This window comes from Notechis scutatus, chromosome 2 (assembly GCF_049901735.1).
Source record: "Notechis scutatus isolate UNSWTSFEM ecotype Mainland chromosome 2, rNotScu1.2, whole genome shotgun sequence".
Lineage (NCBI taxonomy): Eukaryota > Metazoa > Chordata > Lepidosauria > Squamata > Elapidae > Notechis > Notechis scutatus.
Window position 1 is genome coordinate 115,220,163 of NC_142010.1, and position 19,311 is coordinate 115,239,473.

At 41.2% G+C, this 19,311-nt stretch overlaps 1 protein-coding gene across 3 annotated transcripts; it reads left to right on the forward strand.

The window, feature by feature from the left end:
* Positions 1–5,778: 5,778 nt before the first annotated feature.
* On the forward strand, positions 5,779–19,271 carry MAFG (MAF bZIP transcription factor G). Of its 3 annotated transcripts, none has more exons than XM_026667327.2 (3): positions 5,779–5,898; positions 12,477–12,538; positions 12,619–19,271. In XM_026667327.2, the coding sequence occupies exons 2-3, from the start codon at positions 12,503–12,505 to the stop codon at positions 13,069–13,071; spliced, it is 489 nt and encodes a 162-aa protein (XP_026523112.1). In that variant the 5' UTR covers positions 5,779–5,898; positions 12,477–12,502; the 3' UTR covers positions 13,072–19,271. The 3 variants fall into 3 exon arrangements, with proteins under 3 accessions (XP_026523112.1, XP_026523113.1, XP_087810089.1); XM_026667328.2 differs by having other exon boundaries at positions 5,786–6,717; XM_087953963.1 differs by lacking the exon at positions 5,779–5,898 and adding an exon at positions 6,814–6,834.
* The last annotated feature ends 40 nt before the right edge of the window (positions 19,272–19,311 follow it).

Sequence of the window (19,311 nt, forward strand, 5' to 3'; positions counted from 1 at the left end):
CAATTTCCCCTTGAGTGATTAAATCGATCCCAGCGCTACCGGCTGTGGCTGGGGAGGAGTGAGAGAAACTGCTGGAGGAGTCAGAGTGATGGGAAAGGCACGCTTTGGATTCTGGGTGGGTGCCACACCCATTGGCAAGTTTCCCGACCGAAACTGACATTGATTGGCCCAATGAAATCCCTTTTTGCAAATAGGGCACTTCTTAGAAGGACGATTCTGAGGCATAGAAGGTGTAGAACGACAGTCCTTCTGAAAGTGGCCAGGCTTCTTACACTTAAAACAGTTACCAATTGGTCGCTGTCCTTTCTGAATAGCAGCTGCTAACATATGCATTTTATAAGTTTGTGATCCAATATCCTGGCAGACTCGCAGCATATCTGCCAGAGTGTAATGAGCAGTAGCCTTTAACGGCTGTAAAGCTCTTTTACAATCTGCATTAGCATTTTCAATAGCTAACTGGCAAAGAAGTTCACCAGCAGCTTCCTGATGATAAAACTGCTGTCTAATTGCTTTGGACAGACGCTCAACAAAGTCAGCATAAAGCTCATTGGCATTCTGTCGAATGTTTGAAAAATTTGCTCTAGGTTCTCCAGCTTCGGGTACCTTAAGAAAAGCACGAAAGGCACATTCAGAAACAATAGTTAATGTAGCTGGAGGAAGAACAACTTGAGTAGGAATTGTACCAAATGGTCCAGAACCAAATAGCTGCTCAACTGTATATGCTCCTCCCCCTCCTAAAGCAGCAGCTTGAGCATGTCTCATATATTCACTGTCCCAAACCACATATTGCATGGATGTTAAAATCATGCGAAATATTTGCTTCCAATCTTCAGGGATCATTGTATAACCATTTTTTATTCCTTCTACAAGTCCTCTTGTAAAATTACCACTAATCCCATAGTCTGTAACTGCCTTTTTAAACTCTCTTAAGATCTGATAAGGCAGACCCTCCCATTCTGCTACTTGCAGTCCAAGCTGTGGCCCCTGACCAGGACGATATTGTACTGGACAAACAGACAGTAATTCTGCAAGTTCTGTTCCTGAGACAGAGGCATCCCTTTTACAAGTCTCTACCATTTTCTGAAAAGAAGACTGAACAATAGAGTCAGGAGGCTTTTGCCCTGTATCTGCAGGAGCTGAGGGAATTGAAGACATATATTCAGGTGAAGAAGGGGGACAACTGACAGCATTAGTATGACGTGAAGGTGGAGGTGTTAAAAGAGAAAGTTCATTGTGATCAAATTTTTCAATTGCATGCCTACATAAATGCCACACATGCAAAACTTCTATTTTTGCTCGAGGATCAGTATGCAATGTTTTCCCAATACGTTCCCAATCAGTTAATTTTAAAGACCCCTTTTCTGGGTACCATAGGCACTGAGGTGCAATCTCCTGGACCAGCCTTAAGAGATTTCTCTGTGGTACCTCGGTATTATTTTTCTTCAACAAATAGCCTAATTCATCTACATGCTTCCTTTGTTCCTCAGAAAGTGAAGACCCCATACTTACAGAAACCAAAAGGTTGAAGAAACCACAAAGGGTTGAAGGTGCACCAAATCCTTGCCAGACGAAGTAAGAGGGTCCCTGTTCATGCACCACTTGTTGTAATGACGAGGCAGTTGAGTTGTTTGATCATGAACAACTGAATCATGATGATCTTTATTGGAGTCTAGTCTTGCATTTATACACATTTTTAGTTATCCTCCATCACTGGTTAACTTTGGTTACTCCTTAACTTTTGTTATTGTTTAGCACAGTAATCCATACAATTAATTATCTCTAGTTAAAGTCTAACATATGTTTACTTCCTCTCTCTAATCCTCCTTTAGATTAGTGACTTTGTTTACCTGAGTTGTATTTGCTTGGAAACATTATTTATCTGAGGTTTGCCATCTGAGATTGGAACATTCCTGCAATTACAACTCTACACCAATTCCCACCTGTTATTTCATCTGATGGCTGCTTTTGATATAAAATACAAACTACAAGGAAAGCAGACAAAGATACCTGTGTATCTAATGTGACCTTTAGTGGTAAGTTTCAATTATAATACAGATTCTGGTTTTGTTTTTTAATCACATAAAGGTTATTAGCATTTTTCAAGAGGCTTTTAATCTACAATCCATTTAAATATTGTCCTTCACCATTATGTAGAAAACAAAAAAAAAATGAAAAACAATGCAGAATGACAAGAGACAAAAAACCAATTTTTCAGGGGTTGTGTATTCAGAACGTGTTCATGACTAGAGCATGATAAAGACTGAGCAAACCTATGTATCGGGAATGGTTCATAGTTTGAGCTAACATACATTTATAATTATGAAATGGGACATGGACATAATACAGTTGTTGAGGGATGACATTGTCAAAATATTCCCAAACCCACTTTTTTCAAAAGGCAAACTGGTGTACTTGTTCTGCTCCCATTTCCAATGCTTTCTATTATCTATTATCTTTTATGCTCCTGCCTTCACCCCCAGCCCTGGAGGATGTGGGCACATTTCCACATGAAGCACTATCTGTCCATACTCCTATCCTCTAAGAATTTCTACAATGTTTATATAGATACAACTACATATTTGGAAATAAAGATGGTGATGAGTGATGGTACTTTGCTATGCAGCAACTATCAACCCATTGTATGGTTGTAAATGAAATAATTTTGAAAGATGAGGTAGGATACTAAGCAAACATTAAGAGAGTTGCAGACATGTTGGTGTCCACTTCAATAAATTATCATATGTGGTGTGTGTGTATCCAAAACATTTAAGACAGGCCATAAAAATGAATTATCTAGAAAATTACAATCTATTAATACTTTGCAAGATATTAAAAATGTGTTATATCAGAGAAACTGGCTATATTAGATATTAACAGTAGAAGCTAGTATTTAATACTAGAACCATTGGTAACTCAGAAATGCTATTTATGTGAACTTTTTCCTCACAATGGAAGTTAAATTAGCAACCTAGGTAGGCTTCATAGTTCCAACAAGAGTACAGGTCTGTGGTTTGCCCCTAATTACTGTACTCTGTATCAGACTCTGTTTCTCCATAGTTGACAGTCATTGGTAATCTTGACAAATCTAGATGGTAACAATTTGTGTTGGAGCCCATTTCATAGCTACAGTTCTATAGTTGCTCTGTTTAACAAGGGCCAGAGTTTCATACATTCAGACATCACCTTTTTTATATCTGACAATCAGTTCCTTCAGGCTTTTAAAACCTGAATAGCCATAATTGCTTACTGTTCCCCTGACTTTGCTATACTAACCATTAACAGCTTACTATATTTATACAGACACAATTTTGAAGGATAAAGGTCGTATCAAATTGCAGCATTGTATCACCATAGTTTTGTTCTGGCTCTACTTAAATTTGGCTTCCACTGACTTTTGCAAGAGAGTGTTTTTTACAGTATATGTGTGAAACTCAAAGGAAACAAGCTTTCCCACGGCAGCTTTGGAAGATGAAATCAGTCTGATCCAGTGTCATTTGTTATTTTTTACTAGATACAATAGTTTATACTTTGTCTTATCTCTAGCTTTGAAATGTGCTGCAGTATTCCTGTTCCCAGGCACCTAAGCAAGAAACAGCTGTGAGTGCAACTTTCCTGCATCAGCATTTTTAGCCCAGACCTCACTGCTCCTTACAATTTCCGCAGTTTTGAGAAAGTGTAGACACAGCAAAGACTTAACACAAATGTGGGAAGGGGAGGGAGGTACTCCTTAAAGAGGAGGGACAGCACCAGAAGGTGGGCATCAAGAAATACTGGCTCATTGTTGATGAAATGAAAAATGAGACTTATAACTTGCATCTCACAGCAATTCTCATATGATGTATAAACTAGGTAAATTAGTGATTCAGCTATGACAAGTTCAATTTCCTGGGTGGTTAGCGGGTAGCTATAGGCATTTCACCCACATAATACAGTTTTTGTTTTATTAATAAAGAGAAATTAAGAGCTATTAGAATTTCAGTTGCTTGAGCATACCTGACTCTTTGGAGGGATGCAGATAAATGGCAAAGGCTATTCTTAGAGATGCCTAGTCCCAAGCCAGTTTCTGGGAATAATATACTTGTCCAAAGTCTGTATGTGACTGAATCTATATGACATATGTTATGAATTGGCCAGTGGAATAGGAAGCAAAAGCATCTTGACAGTTTCGGTAAATACCTACAGACTAAAAAGACAAAACACACAAACATAGCTGCAGGCTTACATTTTCTCTCTCTTGCTTCCCACAAGCCTGGATCTACAGGGTTCTGATAAGGGGGGATAGCTGCAGAACTATTAAATGATTGATTTATTTGCTCAAAATGAAGAAAGCACTATTGAGGAAAATATTATGAATGAAAAGGTTTGAAAACTTTCTAGTAAGCAAGTCTTCGACTAGAAAAATTTAGTGTTGGTTTAGGCAGTTTATTTACAATGAAATTGTGGATCAGGTACCATATTTTACTATTATTGGTTAGATAATAAAAACTGTCTGGCATTCCATACACTGTCTAAAAAGATATTATGAGGCCATTTTCTCTAAAGTCATTTATAGCCTCATTCAAACTTTGCTGTGCTAATAACAGTAATGAAGCTTTATATTGCCACAACATTGGCTGATGTTGCTATAAAATGCTATAAAACACTAATGAAGAAATGGCCTATGTCTTGCAAATTTGGAGGCATCAGCTACAAGACTTGCACTCTGGAACCTTAGGGGACTCTTTTGGCACCAAAGTACCCCATTGGATATCTCTTCCTAATGACTTGGTAAACAACCAGCACTTGTCTCTGCCCTCCCCTCCTTTCCCCCCTTTTCCAAGGATCTAGTTGAGAAATAGTGGACCCTGCATCTGCGGGAAAGCGCTAGGATGAGGAGTGTAGTTGAGAAATACTGGCAACTCACGTGTCCATCTCTACTATAGAATATGCAGACTACCCTTAGACAGCAGTGCCTCGGCGCCTATGCAAAATTTTTGTTCCCGCTGCGGGGTAATCAATCTCAAAGAGGAAAGCTCTGGTGCCGCTTTTTAAAAAATATATATTTATTCTTCAGCAGGGATATTGCAATATTTGAATTTAGTGTCGTGTAATTCCTTTCATCCAACTGGTTTATTTTTACGTCTAAAAATACGCTTATTTATAGTTTTGTTTTGTTTTTTAAATCAAAGTTTCCAAATATTCTTCTTTCAGTCTCTGGAAAAGGGAAAGGTGAGGGATACCTATCTGGACTTTATTTTTTTAACTACCGACCCACCAGGGTCACTTTCTGTTTCTTCCATCTATCTTTTCGCAAAACTGGCTTCTTTCAGGAAACAGCTGTTGGGTAGCCCACTTCCCCTCCGAAAAAAAATTAGGAAACTCTTTTGAGTTGTACAGCCCGGCTAGTCGAGGATGATCGAATCACAGCCTCCCCACTCGCTGTCTGGTACCAAACGCTTCACAATGGTTGAGTGGGGGCGCTACGCGTGGAACGCGGCTCCGTCTCGCGCCACTTCGGCCCTTCTGGTTCAACCTCGACGTTCTGGACCCGCCCCAACACCGCGCGCGCGCGCGCGGGCGGGCGGATGGGTGCGCGCGCCCTCCTGGCACGTGAGCCACTTGTTTTTCCCACCAAGCTTCCCAGCCGCGCTCCCGCCTGCTGTTATTGTTCTGAGGGGTGGGCGGAGGGTGGGAAAGAGAAGAGCCGGGCGGAGGGAACCTTTTTTGGGGGCGCCTCCCCCTTTAAGGCTCGGGGCGGCTGCACCGAAACGGCTTCATGAATGGAGGCACGTGACCCAAACATCACGTGACGCGTCCGTGAGCGGCGGTAGCGGCGGACCCCGGGCTCCTCAGTCCCTGTGTGCGTGGCGGCCTCCCCCTCCCGCCCCGGACCCCCCCTCCGGAGGCACCGAGCGGAGGGTGAGAGCTTGCACGGGGCTGCCCAGGGCCCCGGGTCCCCCTTGGAAGGGTGGGGGGTGGGGAGGAAGGCTAGTGACCCCCCCCCCTCCCCAGCAAGAGCGGGAGGAAGAAAGAAAGGAAAGGGAGGAGGAGAAGGAGGAGAAGGGAATTGCTGCGTATGTGTGTGTGTTGTGAGGAGTGTTAGGGTTCCATTAGGGAAGACTGCTCCTTTCCCGGACGATCGGCTTCTGGAGTTGCATTCCTTCCCGCGGTGTTTATTTTTGGAAAAAGCGCCTCCTGCTCTGGACTCGGGCTGCCGGGAGCGCGATCGCGGCTCTCTCTTTCTCTCTCCCCCCACCCTCCGCGGCTGTTCCCACCCGGGAATGTTCTGGCGGGCTCGGCGGAGGGTGCGCGTGTCAGGGTGGCGAGGCTGAGAGGGCGAGGTGAGCCTGGCGGGGAGCGTATTTCACCCGCCGCGCTTCGTCTCTCCCTCCGCTCGCCGCTTTCCTTTTTTCCGCGGCTGACAGGTGGGTGGGTTTCCCTCGCCCTCCCCCTCCCTGCCCGTTTCCTTCTGGAGGGGGGGTCTCTCTGCGGCGTGGGTGGCCGTCCTTGTTGCCCGCGGCGGCAGGTCGCGGGAGAGAGAAATGCCGTCGCTGCCCGGCTCTTCTCTCTTTCCCGGGGTCGCCGTGATGGTTTGAGTTTTCCTTCTCCGGAGGTGGGGTGGGAAGAAGAAGAAAAAGAAGAAGAAGAAGAAGAAGTCGGGGTCCTTCCCCGCTTGTTCTTGGACTACCTAAGCGTTGAGTGCGCTCTCACCATCTGGGAAAGTAGCCGGGGAGGGAGGTAAGCTTTTCCCCCGCACACCGAAAGTCTGTGTGTGTGTGTGTGTGTGTGTGTGTCTCCGAGGACGTGCAGCCATGTCTGCGAGTGTGAAAAGGGCTTGCCGTGCTGACTCATCAGGTGTCTGGGAACGGAAAGGGCCGAATGTTTTTGGGGTGGGGCTGAGGAGCGGCGGGCTGGGGGGGGGGTGTTTCACAGAGTGGACGGATGGGGTGGAGTGAATTACCCTGTTGGAGCAGCCTTCAGTGTGCAGAGTCCAGACACTGCTGACTCATCAACATGAGGTCACCCATAAGTATATGCTGCACACACACACACACAAGGAATGGGGGCTAAGCGGCAAAAGAAAAAAGGGGAACCCAAACAGATAATCTGCTGATTCATCATTTTGCGGGTAGTCGGACTTGACCTCAGATCCCCTTCCTTTCAGCTATTTGTCTATAAGTCCTTGTGACAGTTGCTGATCCTTAGCATTACTGTAGTGCTGTGTGCGTTTGTAGTGAACAAGAAGATAGGAGAGAGTGTGAATATGAACTTGGGAAAAATGGTTTATGGAGCCATTGGGAATCCTTTCGGGAATGAATGAGAGAGCTGTTGGGGTGTCCTTATACTCTGTGCAGACAGATACCAGTTCTCTTGTTTTGAATAGTAAAATTGCAGGTCCCGAAAACCATAGCTTTATGGGAACGCTCCTTCTGTTGTAGTTCATATTGTCTCTAAGGCAGTGTTTTTAAGAGTTCTGGAAAACAAATCTTGGCATATTGTTTTGCATAAATGCAAAGGACATAGAAATGCAGCTCTGGGTGGCTCATTTGTATACCAAAGCACAGATGTGCAACAAGTGCATCGGTTCTCTGTTGAGTCCCTTCTGGGAAATTCTCACAGCGGAGCTCTTCCATTCTCACCCACAGAGGGCAGTTTGTCCTCTGTCAGTCTGATAATGCTTAGGTATTAATGGGAATATAAATAAATTTGAACAGTGAAGGCATACTAATTATCCATAAATGTACTGCAGGTAAAAGTGCTAGCTACTTTAGTCTGATATCTTTTCAACCCAGATTTTTTTTCTTGTGATTCTAAAATAAAATTAATTTTTTTCTGATACATCTATTTTGAGAAAAATGAATAGTTAGGATATTATAAGCCAGTCATATATGATATAGAGCAAAGATAATTAGGTGGACATAATTTTAAAACTGAAATGCCTCTCACTATTTCTTCATTATCTCAAATTGGAGATAAATAGGCCAGAAGACATAAGTGCTGAAATTATTTGACTAACTCAATGAGCATTGACTATTTACAGAATTGCAATTCCTTGTGTGACTTGTGGCTCACAGAAATCAAACTCTGATTTATTCAGAAACAGAAGTATGAAGGGAGCTTTGTTTTTGATATAAAAATGAGTTTCAATTATAGGAATGGTATGAGGCTGACAGTCTTCTAGATACGTATGTAGGAAAAGTAGAATTTGATTTCCATTCTGCTGAGTAAGAGGTACAGTGGTAGAAAGCAAGTTGAAACATTAGGTACATTTGGGAGACTTTGCCTGAGGCAAGTTGTGTTGATTTGAATGAGGCAATATTCCCTAGTGGTGGCATTTTTCTGGATATTTTAAAGGACAAGCATTTTCTTCTACATTCTTTTGCCCAGTTTAAGAGCACTAGCTAAAATGTCAATGTAAGTTTAGGAAGCTAATTGGGAAGTTATTTGTAGACAGGTTTCTGTAAATGTATGAACAGCAGAGCCATATATGTGTAGATGAGAACAAGATAGTGTCAACATTTCTTTTTACACTACACATGTGGAAAAACCTCCTACATGGGTATACCCTCCAGCTTCTGATTCTTCCCTGTCGCCTGTTTTCTTTTTCATCTCTTAAAAGTTTTTTTCCTTTCTGTGATAGTGCTGCCTTTACTGCTGGAATGGGTGATGTCATTGTGTTTACACTCATTTGATGGCATAGCGCACTGAACCAGGAATGTTGAGAATGGGGCCTGTGTTGAATCATGCACTCTGCTGTCAGCTCTGTTGTAAGCAAAGAATTGGCGGCACTTGTGCTGAGTGCAGGCCTTTTGGACTTCTGGCAAAATGTGTTGAGGTTGCACTTTCCTTTACAGCCGTCGCACTTGGCACTTTTCAGTGTGATCTTTCTTCAGGAAGCTGTCAAAAAGCTGAGAAATCAGCAAGCAGTCTAGGGAGTTAGACCAAGTTTGTCTGGATGCCAATTCTCTCTGGCTGTCCTCCTTGCAAGTTATTCACAAGTGCAGCTTCTGTGTAGGGCTGTAAAAAGACCTTGTATATATATATATATATATCCTAATTCAGGGATAATGCAGAATGTGAAAATTTTCATAGGGTTTTTTTTTCCACTTAATCATCACTTTCCTTGCTGTTTTTCTTTTTTTATGAATAATGAATGGAAATGAATCTTTCTATGATTGAATCTATATGATATCTGACATTGATAACTAATGTTATACTCCTTGTATTAAAAGATTCTTAATCTTTAGAAGTTTAGGACAAATGAAAAAAAAAAATTGTGTTTGACTCTCAGAGCTACTGAACCTAATATTTCATCTTTGCTACACAGCAATCTCTGCCAATCACTTTTAACAGTGAAGATCAGCTCCGGTCAATTTTCAGTCCTTCTGTGCAATCTTCTCACTTCCCACCATGTTAATTGTTTTCCTAAGTATTAATCCTGATATCTACTAAAGTGCAGTCCTTTCCCTATGAAGAGCCTCACTAAATTATCCAGGCAGTTAATCTTGTGTATACTTTCCTACTAGGCAACATTGCCTTGGGATTTTGTATTGATTGTCACTAATGCTAGCATAGTGATTCTTAAGGTTCTGATCTGTACTGGATTTACAGCATGATACCAAATCCATTTTTGGTTATGCAGTTTTGTTGTGTTGCTTGTGTTCATATTCCTCTCATTAGTGTTAGTAATGATACTTAACACTAACATGTCTAGATAAAACTTACATAGGAAAGAAGTGTAGGCTAGACTTGACAATGAATAGATGACTTCCCCTTGCTTTGTTTACAGTTTTGTTCCTGGTGCCTATGGCTGCATGTGGCTTTTAAATAAAGCTGGAAAATTTTAAAAAAAATAAACAAATTGGTGCATATGCGATAGTTGTGTCTGCCCTAGTGTTTACTTAAACAATATTTCAAGCAGTATTACAGTAATGGAAACATTATTCCTCTTGTAATTTTTTTCTAATCAGAAAACATGACTACTTGTTACTGTCTATGTTACCCACATACTTGAGGTACTGATTCCCAAATTGTGGGTCTAAAACTTTTTGATGGTAAAGCACAGTAAGCTGTACAGTACGTGCCTTACTGTACAATTAATAAGTTTCTTAGCTGCAGAAGCAAAAATAAGGCAGCGGGGTCCCATTAAGACAGTTGTGGCCCACTATATTAAGTATGTTAGAGCTGTAATCAGTGACTTTAGCCATGTCTTTTGGGCACAAGAATTTGACTTGTCAGCAATTTTCAGTGCTGTAGGAGTATCTGAGTTGTTTGGCTGGCTTATTAGTGATCTTGGAAAGCGCTGAAGCCATCCCTTCTGGGGTGCTGCTGGGGGACCATTTTTTGCTTTTGCTGACACTAGCTTGTCTTGGTTCTTTGCTATAAATGTGAACTGATGTTTTATACATTCAGCAAACAAGAACCTAGTCGGTGTGGAAGAGGCATTTATTATGTAAATACTGATGATATGCTTGGGTGAGTAAAAGGTAATCCGCATCCATGCAGTTTTGCTATGGAGGTGGTTTATTATTGCCTGAGATGTCTTTTGGCTTGGTGTCTAGCCCCAGAGCCCTGAAATGCTGTGATGGTCTCCCACATGAGCCCAGACCCTGCATAGCTATGAGCACAGATATGGTTAGCCAGGTGCAGCCATGTGTGGAGGCACACGAGTGAAAGATAAACATAAAAATCCTTATGCATGGTGACTTTTCTATGCTTGAGATACCTCTGGCCATTTTTTTTCTTCCTTAAAAAGCATCTTTTTTTAGGGGTGTAGGGAGCAATTATTGAGGCTTCTGAGCTGTTCCAGAGGAGTAATTAAAGGTAGTAAAAGTAATTTACAACATCTGCTTCAATGGTTTGGGGGAGCTACGAGGCCTTCTTTAAGAGAAAGTAGCTATTCTTACACATCGTTGCAGGTTGAATGTTGAGAACAAAATAGAGGTATTTTATTTCCTCTGTTTAGGAAACTGGTGGGTAGTTTTGGTTTACTCAAGACAGCCACAGTGAGTGACAAGATTTCTTTCTATGTATGTGTGTCTAAGAGCTCTTGTGAATTTAAGGAGTGGTTTCAGTAATGTAAATTATTAATACAGATCAGTGTGTATTCAGGTAATGTAATGTTGCTAGCAAATGTCTGTGTTATCTCAGAGAACTTTCTTTCTTCTGAATATTGATATTATAATTTCAGTTGCCTCCATCCAAGCCCTATATGATATATGTTAAAAGCATAAATGAGGAAGCCTCATTCTCATAATTTTAAAACTTCTTTAAATTTTCTACTTTTGGAAGAATTTTTGAAATAAACAGTAAGTTTATTTCCTAAACAATGAATTACCTGGAAATTTAGAACAATGCAACATGAATATAAGTCATCATGAGTGTCAAATTCACCGCGTCACATTGCCGTCATGTGATGCTCCTCAATGTTTTTCCCATTCGCGGAGCTGGGGTGGGCATGTGACGCACCTGCCCAAGTGTCGCCAGTTTGACACCCCTGCAATAAGTGAATAGGTGATTTCATAAGAATGGGGATGATTTTTATCTGCATCTCTAAAAAAAATTGCTGTATCAAGTTATTTTTAGTCCTGTTAGTAAAATGGCTATGTGAAAGGAAGCAACTGGACAGGGAAATAAATGGAAATGTTTAATTTCTGTATTGCTAGTCAGAATCCCACCCAGATGAATTTGTTTTCCCCTCCAACTTTGTGTACCTACCACTGTTCTTCTATTAACATGCATGGGAAAAGCTAGTCAAAAGAAGACAGGCTATCAGATCCACAAGAGTAGATTTGTGTTCAGTAATGACTATTCAATTATAGTATATAGTATATATAGTAACCTGGAGACAGGTAATTCTCTAAGGTTCTGCATGTTTCCCATTATTCCCTTGCCTGTCCTTTCCTTCCATCCTCTAGTCTTGCTCTTCTGTTTTTTAGATAAAGAAACGATTCAGGCAGAATGGATTAATTAATTTACATCTTTTTTTTAAATAGGGAGTATTCTTAAATATTCTCCTTTACAACTATGGGGATATAGTGTTGCTTTGAACCCCGTCAAGAGAAGCCTATAAGGGTAATTCCTTGGCAACTCTCTTAGACTGCAGCTCTCTTGCGAGGCTGTACTCTAGTATAAGGCGTGCACTGTGAGCAAGGCTGCTAATATGCTGAGTCAGCATGACTAGCTCAGCACAGCCATGCAGGACCCTGGCTGCCAGGCTATTTTTAAATGTGGTTTCATCCTACTCCAGCTCCTCCCAAACTTCCAAATCTCCCTTTTCGTGGGCATTTGCTCTTAAGATTTATAGAAAGCTGTGGGGTTGGCAGAGACTGGGCAGAGTTTGTCAACAGCTCATGTAAATCCCACTGTTGGTTCATGCTGTGTAGCGAACACCTGTATTTGGTGCTTCCTTTCCTGCCTAGTCCGGATATATATAGCTGCTTTTGAATGATGTAGAACTTGACTTTGGTAACATCTACCCATTTTCTATCTTACAGAATCTGATTGTGAAGGCTTGCGTGTTATGACGACCCCCAACAAAGGAAACAAAGCCTTGAAGGTAATAAGGCAAGGCTTGGGGTTAGCTGGCCATGCATGCAACCAGAATCCCACTAAAGCATGTTTCTACGGTCTCTGCAGGTGAAGCGGGAGCCAGGGGAGAATGGGACCAGCTTGACAGATGAAGAGCTGGTGACCATGTCTGTACGGGAGTTGAACCAGCATCTGCGGGGCTTATCCAAGGAAGAGATAATCCAACTCAAGCAACGCCGGCGGACCCTGAAGAACAGAGGCTATGCTGCCAGTTGCCGGGTCAAGAGGGTAACACAGAAGGAAGAGCTGGAGAAACAGAAGGCAGAACTTCAGCAGGAAGTGGAGAAGCTGGCTTCAGAGAACGCCAGCATGAAAATGGAACTTGATGCCCTGCGTTCCAAGTACGAGGCACTGCAGAACTTCGCCCGGACCGTTGCCCGGAGCCCTGTCACCCCTGCCCGGGGTCCTCTTGCTTCCAGCATGGGGCCCCTTGTTCCCGGCAAAGTTGCCACCACCAGCGTTATCACAATAGTTAAATCCAAAACGGACGCCCGGTCTTAGTGAAACGAGCACTGCCTGGGCTTGTCTGTGCAGGGCAGTTAGGCACAAAGCTCATCCGGAATCCCCAAAGCACAACCCTCTCCCAGATGGCCTAGCCCACACAGGCACACGGCTGGCCTGCTTGTCACTGCAGTTGCTTTGTTTTTAGCTTGTTCTGGTTGGTGGTGTGACTGATGGTAACACAACCTTTCCATTGTGAACAGAACCGTCCACCTAGTGTGTTCTGAAAACGGAAGCTGAAGGACCTCGGTACTCTTGCCAAAGAGATTTTCAGCAGCATGGAATCCATTCTTGGGTAGGAATAACCCAAAGGGGAGGGAAGAGGTCATAGAGAGTTGGAAGACCTACTGTCAGTGATGACTTCCAATACTGTTCTTCCAGGGTTGAGTCAGCTGTCCAGTCTGCTGCTTGTAAATTGCTTGGTATGGGGGGGAGTAGTTTGTGTGACCATTTTTATATTACCATCTTGTTGCACGTTTGAGGTTTGAAGATGGGATTCCTTAGGACTTTTCCTGAAGGAGAGGGAAGTGGGGAAATAGCTATTTCCTGGTGTCTGTGCTGCAGAGGAAGGAAAGTAGCCAGGAATGAACACTGTTGTATCTACCTACCAGAGGAAGTGGGTTACATTGCAGTGACTACAGGCCAGTTTTGCGCCTAATGTGTGTTGCACTGAACAAGACCAAAATCACTAGTTGTTTTCTGTGTTTGGAGAGTATCCAGTGTCTCTAGTGTGATGGTTTACACAACTAGTTAATGTAGTTTAAATACCCTTTATTTAAAAGAGAAGCATTCATTTAAAGAGTTATTAAATGATCTAAGTTTCAAATCTACAATTTGGTGAAGCACTTCTATTTAACAGTCTCCTTTTAGCCTGAGAAGGTGAGAATATATGATTGTCATATTCTTGGAGACAGAAAATGCAAATTTTAAAAGTTTCTCGTTAAGTCTTTGTGGCTCTGAGGTTGGTTTTTATAAAGAGTTATTAGACATTAATTTATAAATAACATAGGAAAAACAAAAACAAAAAAGAGGCTAGTCCTGTTTGATATCTTTTTGCAATTGTACCAAAAGTGACTTATTCTTGAATTCCCCATCTGCTTCTTTTGTATTCCTGTTGTATTTAGTTGTCTGTGCTCTGGGGTCTTTTGTGGCGCTGTGACGTGATGGTGCCGGTGGCCACTTTGCTGTGTGGGTGTCCTGTGAGCATTTGTTCGTTCAGCTTTCCCAGGGCTGAGTGCAGGTTTTCTTGGGCCAGTAGACCTTCTCAAAGGTTCTGTCTCCTGAGAAAAATTACCTGAATCTGAAGCCTGAAAAGAATCTGTTCTTTTAAGAGGTTAACAAAACTGCTTAATGATAGCTGGCAGACAGTGTTGCATTACATAATGTCACTTGTATTGCAATTGCCATTGCAATTGCCACAAGGGGGGCTGGATGTTCCTAAAGGTTGAATCCAGAATTGCAACAGTAATGTGTTGGAAGGGATCACTCCTGTTAATGTAGGAATATGAAACAATTTACAACATATCATACAAAGGGTCCACAAAATATCTTTTCTAGGGTTGGACTGTATGTAGCATTTGTGAAGATCCACTATTATGGCAGGATACTTTTGCTGGTAATACTACAGAGATTTTGTTATCTTTTGCCTGTTTCCTTCTATGTTTTAGCATGTTGAGCATTACTTAGGGATCTTAGCCAGAAACTCAACAAGGTCTAAAGAGCATGTGATGGTCAACATGACACAGGGAAGTTCAAATTCATTGTTTTATCTTCTGGCTACATAGTCTTATGGGAAACCTAATCTAGTTTCTCTGAAAGAGCTAATCATTACAAAGAAAGTTGCTTTATCTTCTCTATTGCTTGCCTTGTAATTGGCCTACAGGGAGGGAATGATGGGTGTTTTACCAAGCGGAACATGTGAGTTTGTATCTAGGTGGGCAATTGACCTTTTGCCCAGAAAATTGCGATCAGAATGAGCACAATTACTGACATCTGGTAAGCATTGAGTACTAGCCTATTCAGAACAATCGAGATCACCATATTTGGCCATTTTCTAGTTAACAGATACTAGAACCTGTTTTAATAACACAGGTAGTGAATTCTGGAAATTTCCACAGCTGAGACTGGGCTCAAAAACCTCTTGTGGCTTTTCAAAAACTTCCAACTACATGCTGGCCTCCTGGTTAGAAAGAAAAAGAAGCTTTAATAACTTTTAAAGCAGGGTTAATACATTCAAATGAGCTCTAAGGCAAGTTCCTGTCCAGAAACAACTATTCACAAAAATCAGCTGAGAATCCATTCCTTGACAAATGATATTTCTGATATCTATTAACTGGCAAAGTTTTGTTGCCTAGAGTATGCTGGAGGGAAAAAGGCTTTTAATGAGGACTTACCTTCAAAATATCTGCTGGAACTCCCTTTTTTCTCACTGTAAGACCATTGTCCTCTGCAGACTATTCACCTGAAATAGAGGAAGGGGCACTAGTTCTTTACAGTATCTCAGCTGCTCTTTTGACACAGTAGATTGGAGGTGTTTTTAATTGTTGTTTTTTGTGCTATTCTTGGCATATGTGCAAAGTACGGCTGGGGGATACATAGGCACTAAGAACAGCAAACTTCAGAGAAAGAGAAAAATAAGGTACCATATTTTAATGTGAACATGCACTTCCCCTGGCTCCAGATTCTACCCAGAAATCACCATTGCCACATTGGTTGTTACTTTTTATTTTAGATTTAAAAGGAATGGATCCACAGGTTGCTGCATACAGTTATTACTAAACATTGTCTTACTAAGTCATTTAGGTTTTGGATCTTAAAAACTATACCTGTGTGAAATAAATTGCTCTGAACTGTGTTGAGGTTACTAAAAACTGATAATTCCTCTTGGAATATGTTTTATCACTGCTAATTTGAAAGTCTTAGAAACCAATGCAGATCTGTGCTGAATTAATAGAGCCAGAAATTTCCTATGTCTAATTGTTCCATATCACTCTACCTCCTTGCATCTTTCTCTCCATCCTAAGCTGTAGAAAATTTCTTCCATTCGTTGCCTTCCACTTTCTAGTCCTTGCCAAAGAAGTCCAAATTCTGTGAAAACCAAACAATTGTAATCAAAATAAGCAATGTTTATGCTTTCATGTCAAACAGGCAAATAAAAATGTGTAATTGGGACTTTCTCACCATCAAATTTATAAACAAGAGGTGGGTTCTGGATTGAACTTTTAGGTCTCCTTGTCATAGCTTTCTTTGAGAGTTGCATGAAAGGCATTTATGTCACCTGGATGTATGTATGAGGAAACAACTCTTATATCTGAGCTGCCTGCTGTTTTAATTCAAGAATTTGCCTCTCTATCGTTTGGCATGCTTCTCTGTGCCATATTTGCACATTGCCCCAAGGAAAGCAAGGTGAAGACATTGGTGATAGTTCCATGCTGTTAAAATACAGTTCTGTGTTGGAGTGCATTTCTGAAATAGGAATTTGTTTTCAGCCAGATGAATAGTTTCAGATCCCTTCAGTTCATCCTATATCATCCTAGACCAGGGGTGTCAAACTCACAACGTCACAGTGGCATCATGTGATATATTACAGCTTTTTTCCTCTTAGCTAAACCAGGAATGGGCATGGCCAGCACATGACTCATCTGACCCACAGCCCTTGAGTTTGACACCTCTGTCCTAGACATTTCTGGATTGGCAGTCTTTACTCCTTAGAATTGGCTAAATAAATTTCTTTTGATGCTTCTTCCTGGGTTGCTTGTTTTACGATGGAGATTCTGGATGCCATGAGAAGCCTCTGATAAAGAAAGTCTGTCCTCAAGGATTTTGCAAGAGTGGCTAGGTTGTTTTTTTTGTAGCAAAACTAATAGTGTTCTGGCACTTTAAAAACTATTACATCATCTTTTGTGGATTAGAACTTACTTCATCAGATCCATGAGATGATATTAAATTGGCTCTGATATATGTGTATAAATACAACTATCTAGACACATTTTAAATATAAAAAAGTACAGGCTAATAATTTTATTAAATCGTATACACGCACACATACATTAATACTATAGTTTCCATTTTCTGCACAGTTGGTAACAAACATTACAAGGTATATTATCTGCATTAGTCTTTTAGTGGTCACTAAAACATTAAATATATTTGAAGTGCAATCTATATTTCTTGCAGTTAGATTTTGACTATTCTTCCTACAGTAAATTTTTTCCATAAACAACCTATTTATAGTATTAATTGGCCAATTTGGGATAATACTTCATCTATTGAAGTTGACTTGTCCACATAAATCTATGCCATAATATATTTGCTTGTCTTTAATGTGCCACAAGACTCAGTCTTTTCCTCTAAAGATGCACCTTTTGCCCTTTTCCACGCTAGATCAGTGAGATGGTATCTTCATCTGAGTGGGTTGCAAGACATTCTTATAAGTAAGTGGATATTTATTGAACAATCTGGCTCCAGAACTCAGTGGTAAATCTTCCAACTGGAGGTGGGGGAGAAGACAAGGGAACCCTTCATACCTCCCAGCTTCCTTCACTCTCAGTCTGTCTCCTAGTGTTCATGAGTTTGTTTTTTCTGTCCTAGATTCCCCTTTCAAGCTCTTGCCCCTCAATTTGTTTTCTGGTATATAGCATTCACAGTGTGATGGTTCTTGTTTTATAGGTGACTGTTTGGTTTTCCTGCTGTGAAGTGTGTTTTCGTTTTGTTGTTTTGTTTTGAATGGGGCATTTTGCTTGATGCAACAGGTGGGGAGTGTCGCTTTCTACCTGGATGCAGAACAGCTCTGTGAAGTAGAATTCCGCCCTCATGTGGCTGGCTTTGGGTGGGTGGGAAAGGTAGGGTTGTTTTATGTCGTGGTGAATTATGTAAAAGTGATATTTTGGATAATGAAACAACTTTTTCTTTCCAGAAAAAAGCAAGAAAAACTGCAGGTTAAGAACTGAGGAATGTGATGGTTAGCAATGGGTATAGGCTACTCAGATGTTAGGTCCTTGTGGAATATGTTCCTGGATGAAATCGATGCAGGAGCAGGAGGGAATGACGTACTGTGCATAGAAGACATTAAACATTTGTTGTTCCTTGTGTCATTGATCAAGTTTTCGCATCTGCTGTACACTGGCACATCCCAGTGAAGTAGGATAGGTAGCATTTCACTATAATCTAGCAGTAAGCAGAGCTGGCATATCTATATATTACTTTCACTTGGACTAGTAGTGTGTTCCAGTGGTACCCCTTGTCTTCTGTGCCAGTGAAGATAGAAGCACTTTCTGACAACTTGCCTTTCACCTCTTTCTGATCTCTCAAACTGTATTTTGTTAGTAAAATAATTAACATGCAGGAATCTTCCTTTCTGGTTTAATAGCACTGCTGCTGTTTCCTGTAATATAACAGGTGAACAGCTGTGACTGCTCATACAAAGGATTGCTCCTCCCTATACCGAAAGGATCACACAATGGTCTAGCTGTGAGCTTCAGGGAGGTTCTTCCAAGTAGTGAGGACTTTTCCCCCTTCCAGGTCTGATATACAGTATATGTGAGCTCTAGATGCTTGCAGCTGACGCTTGCAGGAATGAGAGGCACTGCACAGTTGAGTGAATAGTCTCCTGATTCCCAATAAAGATACGTCACTATCTGGCTATGCAAAGGTGTTTGGGATTCCCGTGCCATTTCAAGTGCGACTTGTCCTTGTCCTCACCTGCGGTTTGCTCTGAATTTATTACATCCTTTGTCAAACTGGAATATTATGGAGAAACTAAATTATACTTGGTGTACTTAATTGAACTGAACTGATGGACTGCTCCTCCCCACTCTCTAAATGTTGAAGATAGTCCTTAAAAATATTAATGGAAATGACTTCACTACTGCTTTAAAATATTTGTTTAAAAGGTTGGGGAGGAACATTTTGATAATAAGAAATTCAGTCTCCAAAGCTGATACAACTGGAGATGAATTCTATATGTTAGGGGTGTAAAAGCATACTGTCATGTTCTGGGTCTCTCCTGTACAACAGTCGAAACCCAAGTAATTAATCAGTATTTATTGCTAAATTATTGTCCTTTTTCAATCTGTAGATAACTGTTGGGGATTTGTTGCCACAGCCCCAGTGGAGGTGTTGTTAATTTATTTATGTATATAGTGTATGTTGATATGAAGCATTCTTTATTTTGTATATGACCAATAAACATCTTTAAAGAGGCTGGCCCCTATGATATCACTGAGCAGGTTTGGGTTGCTA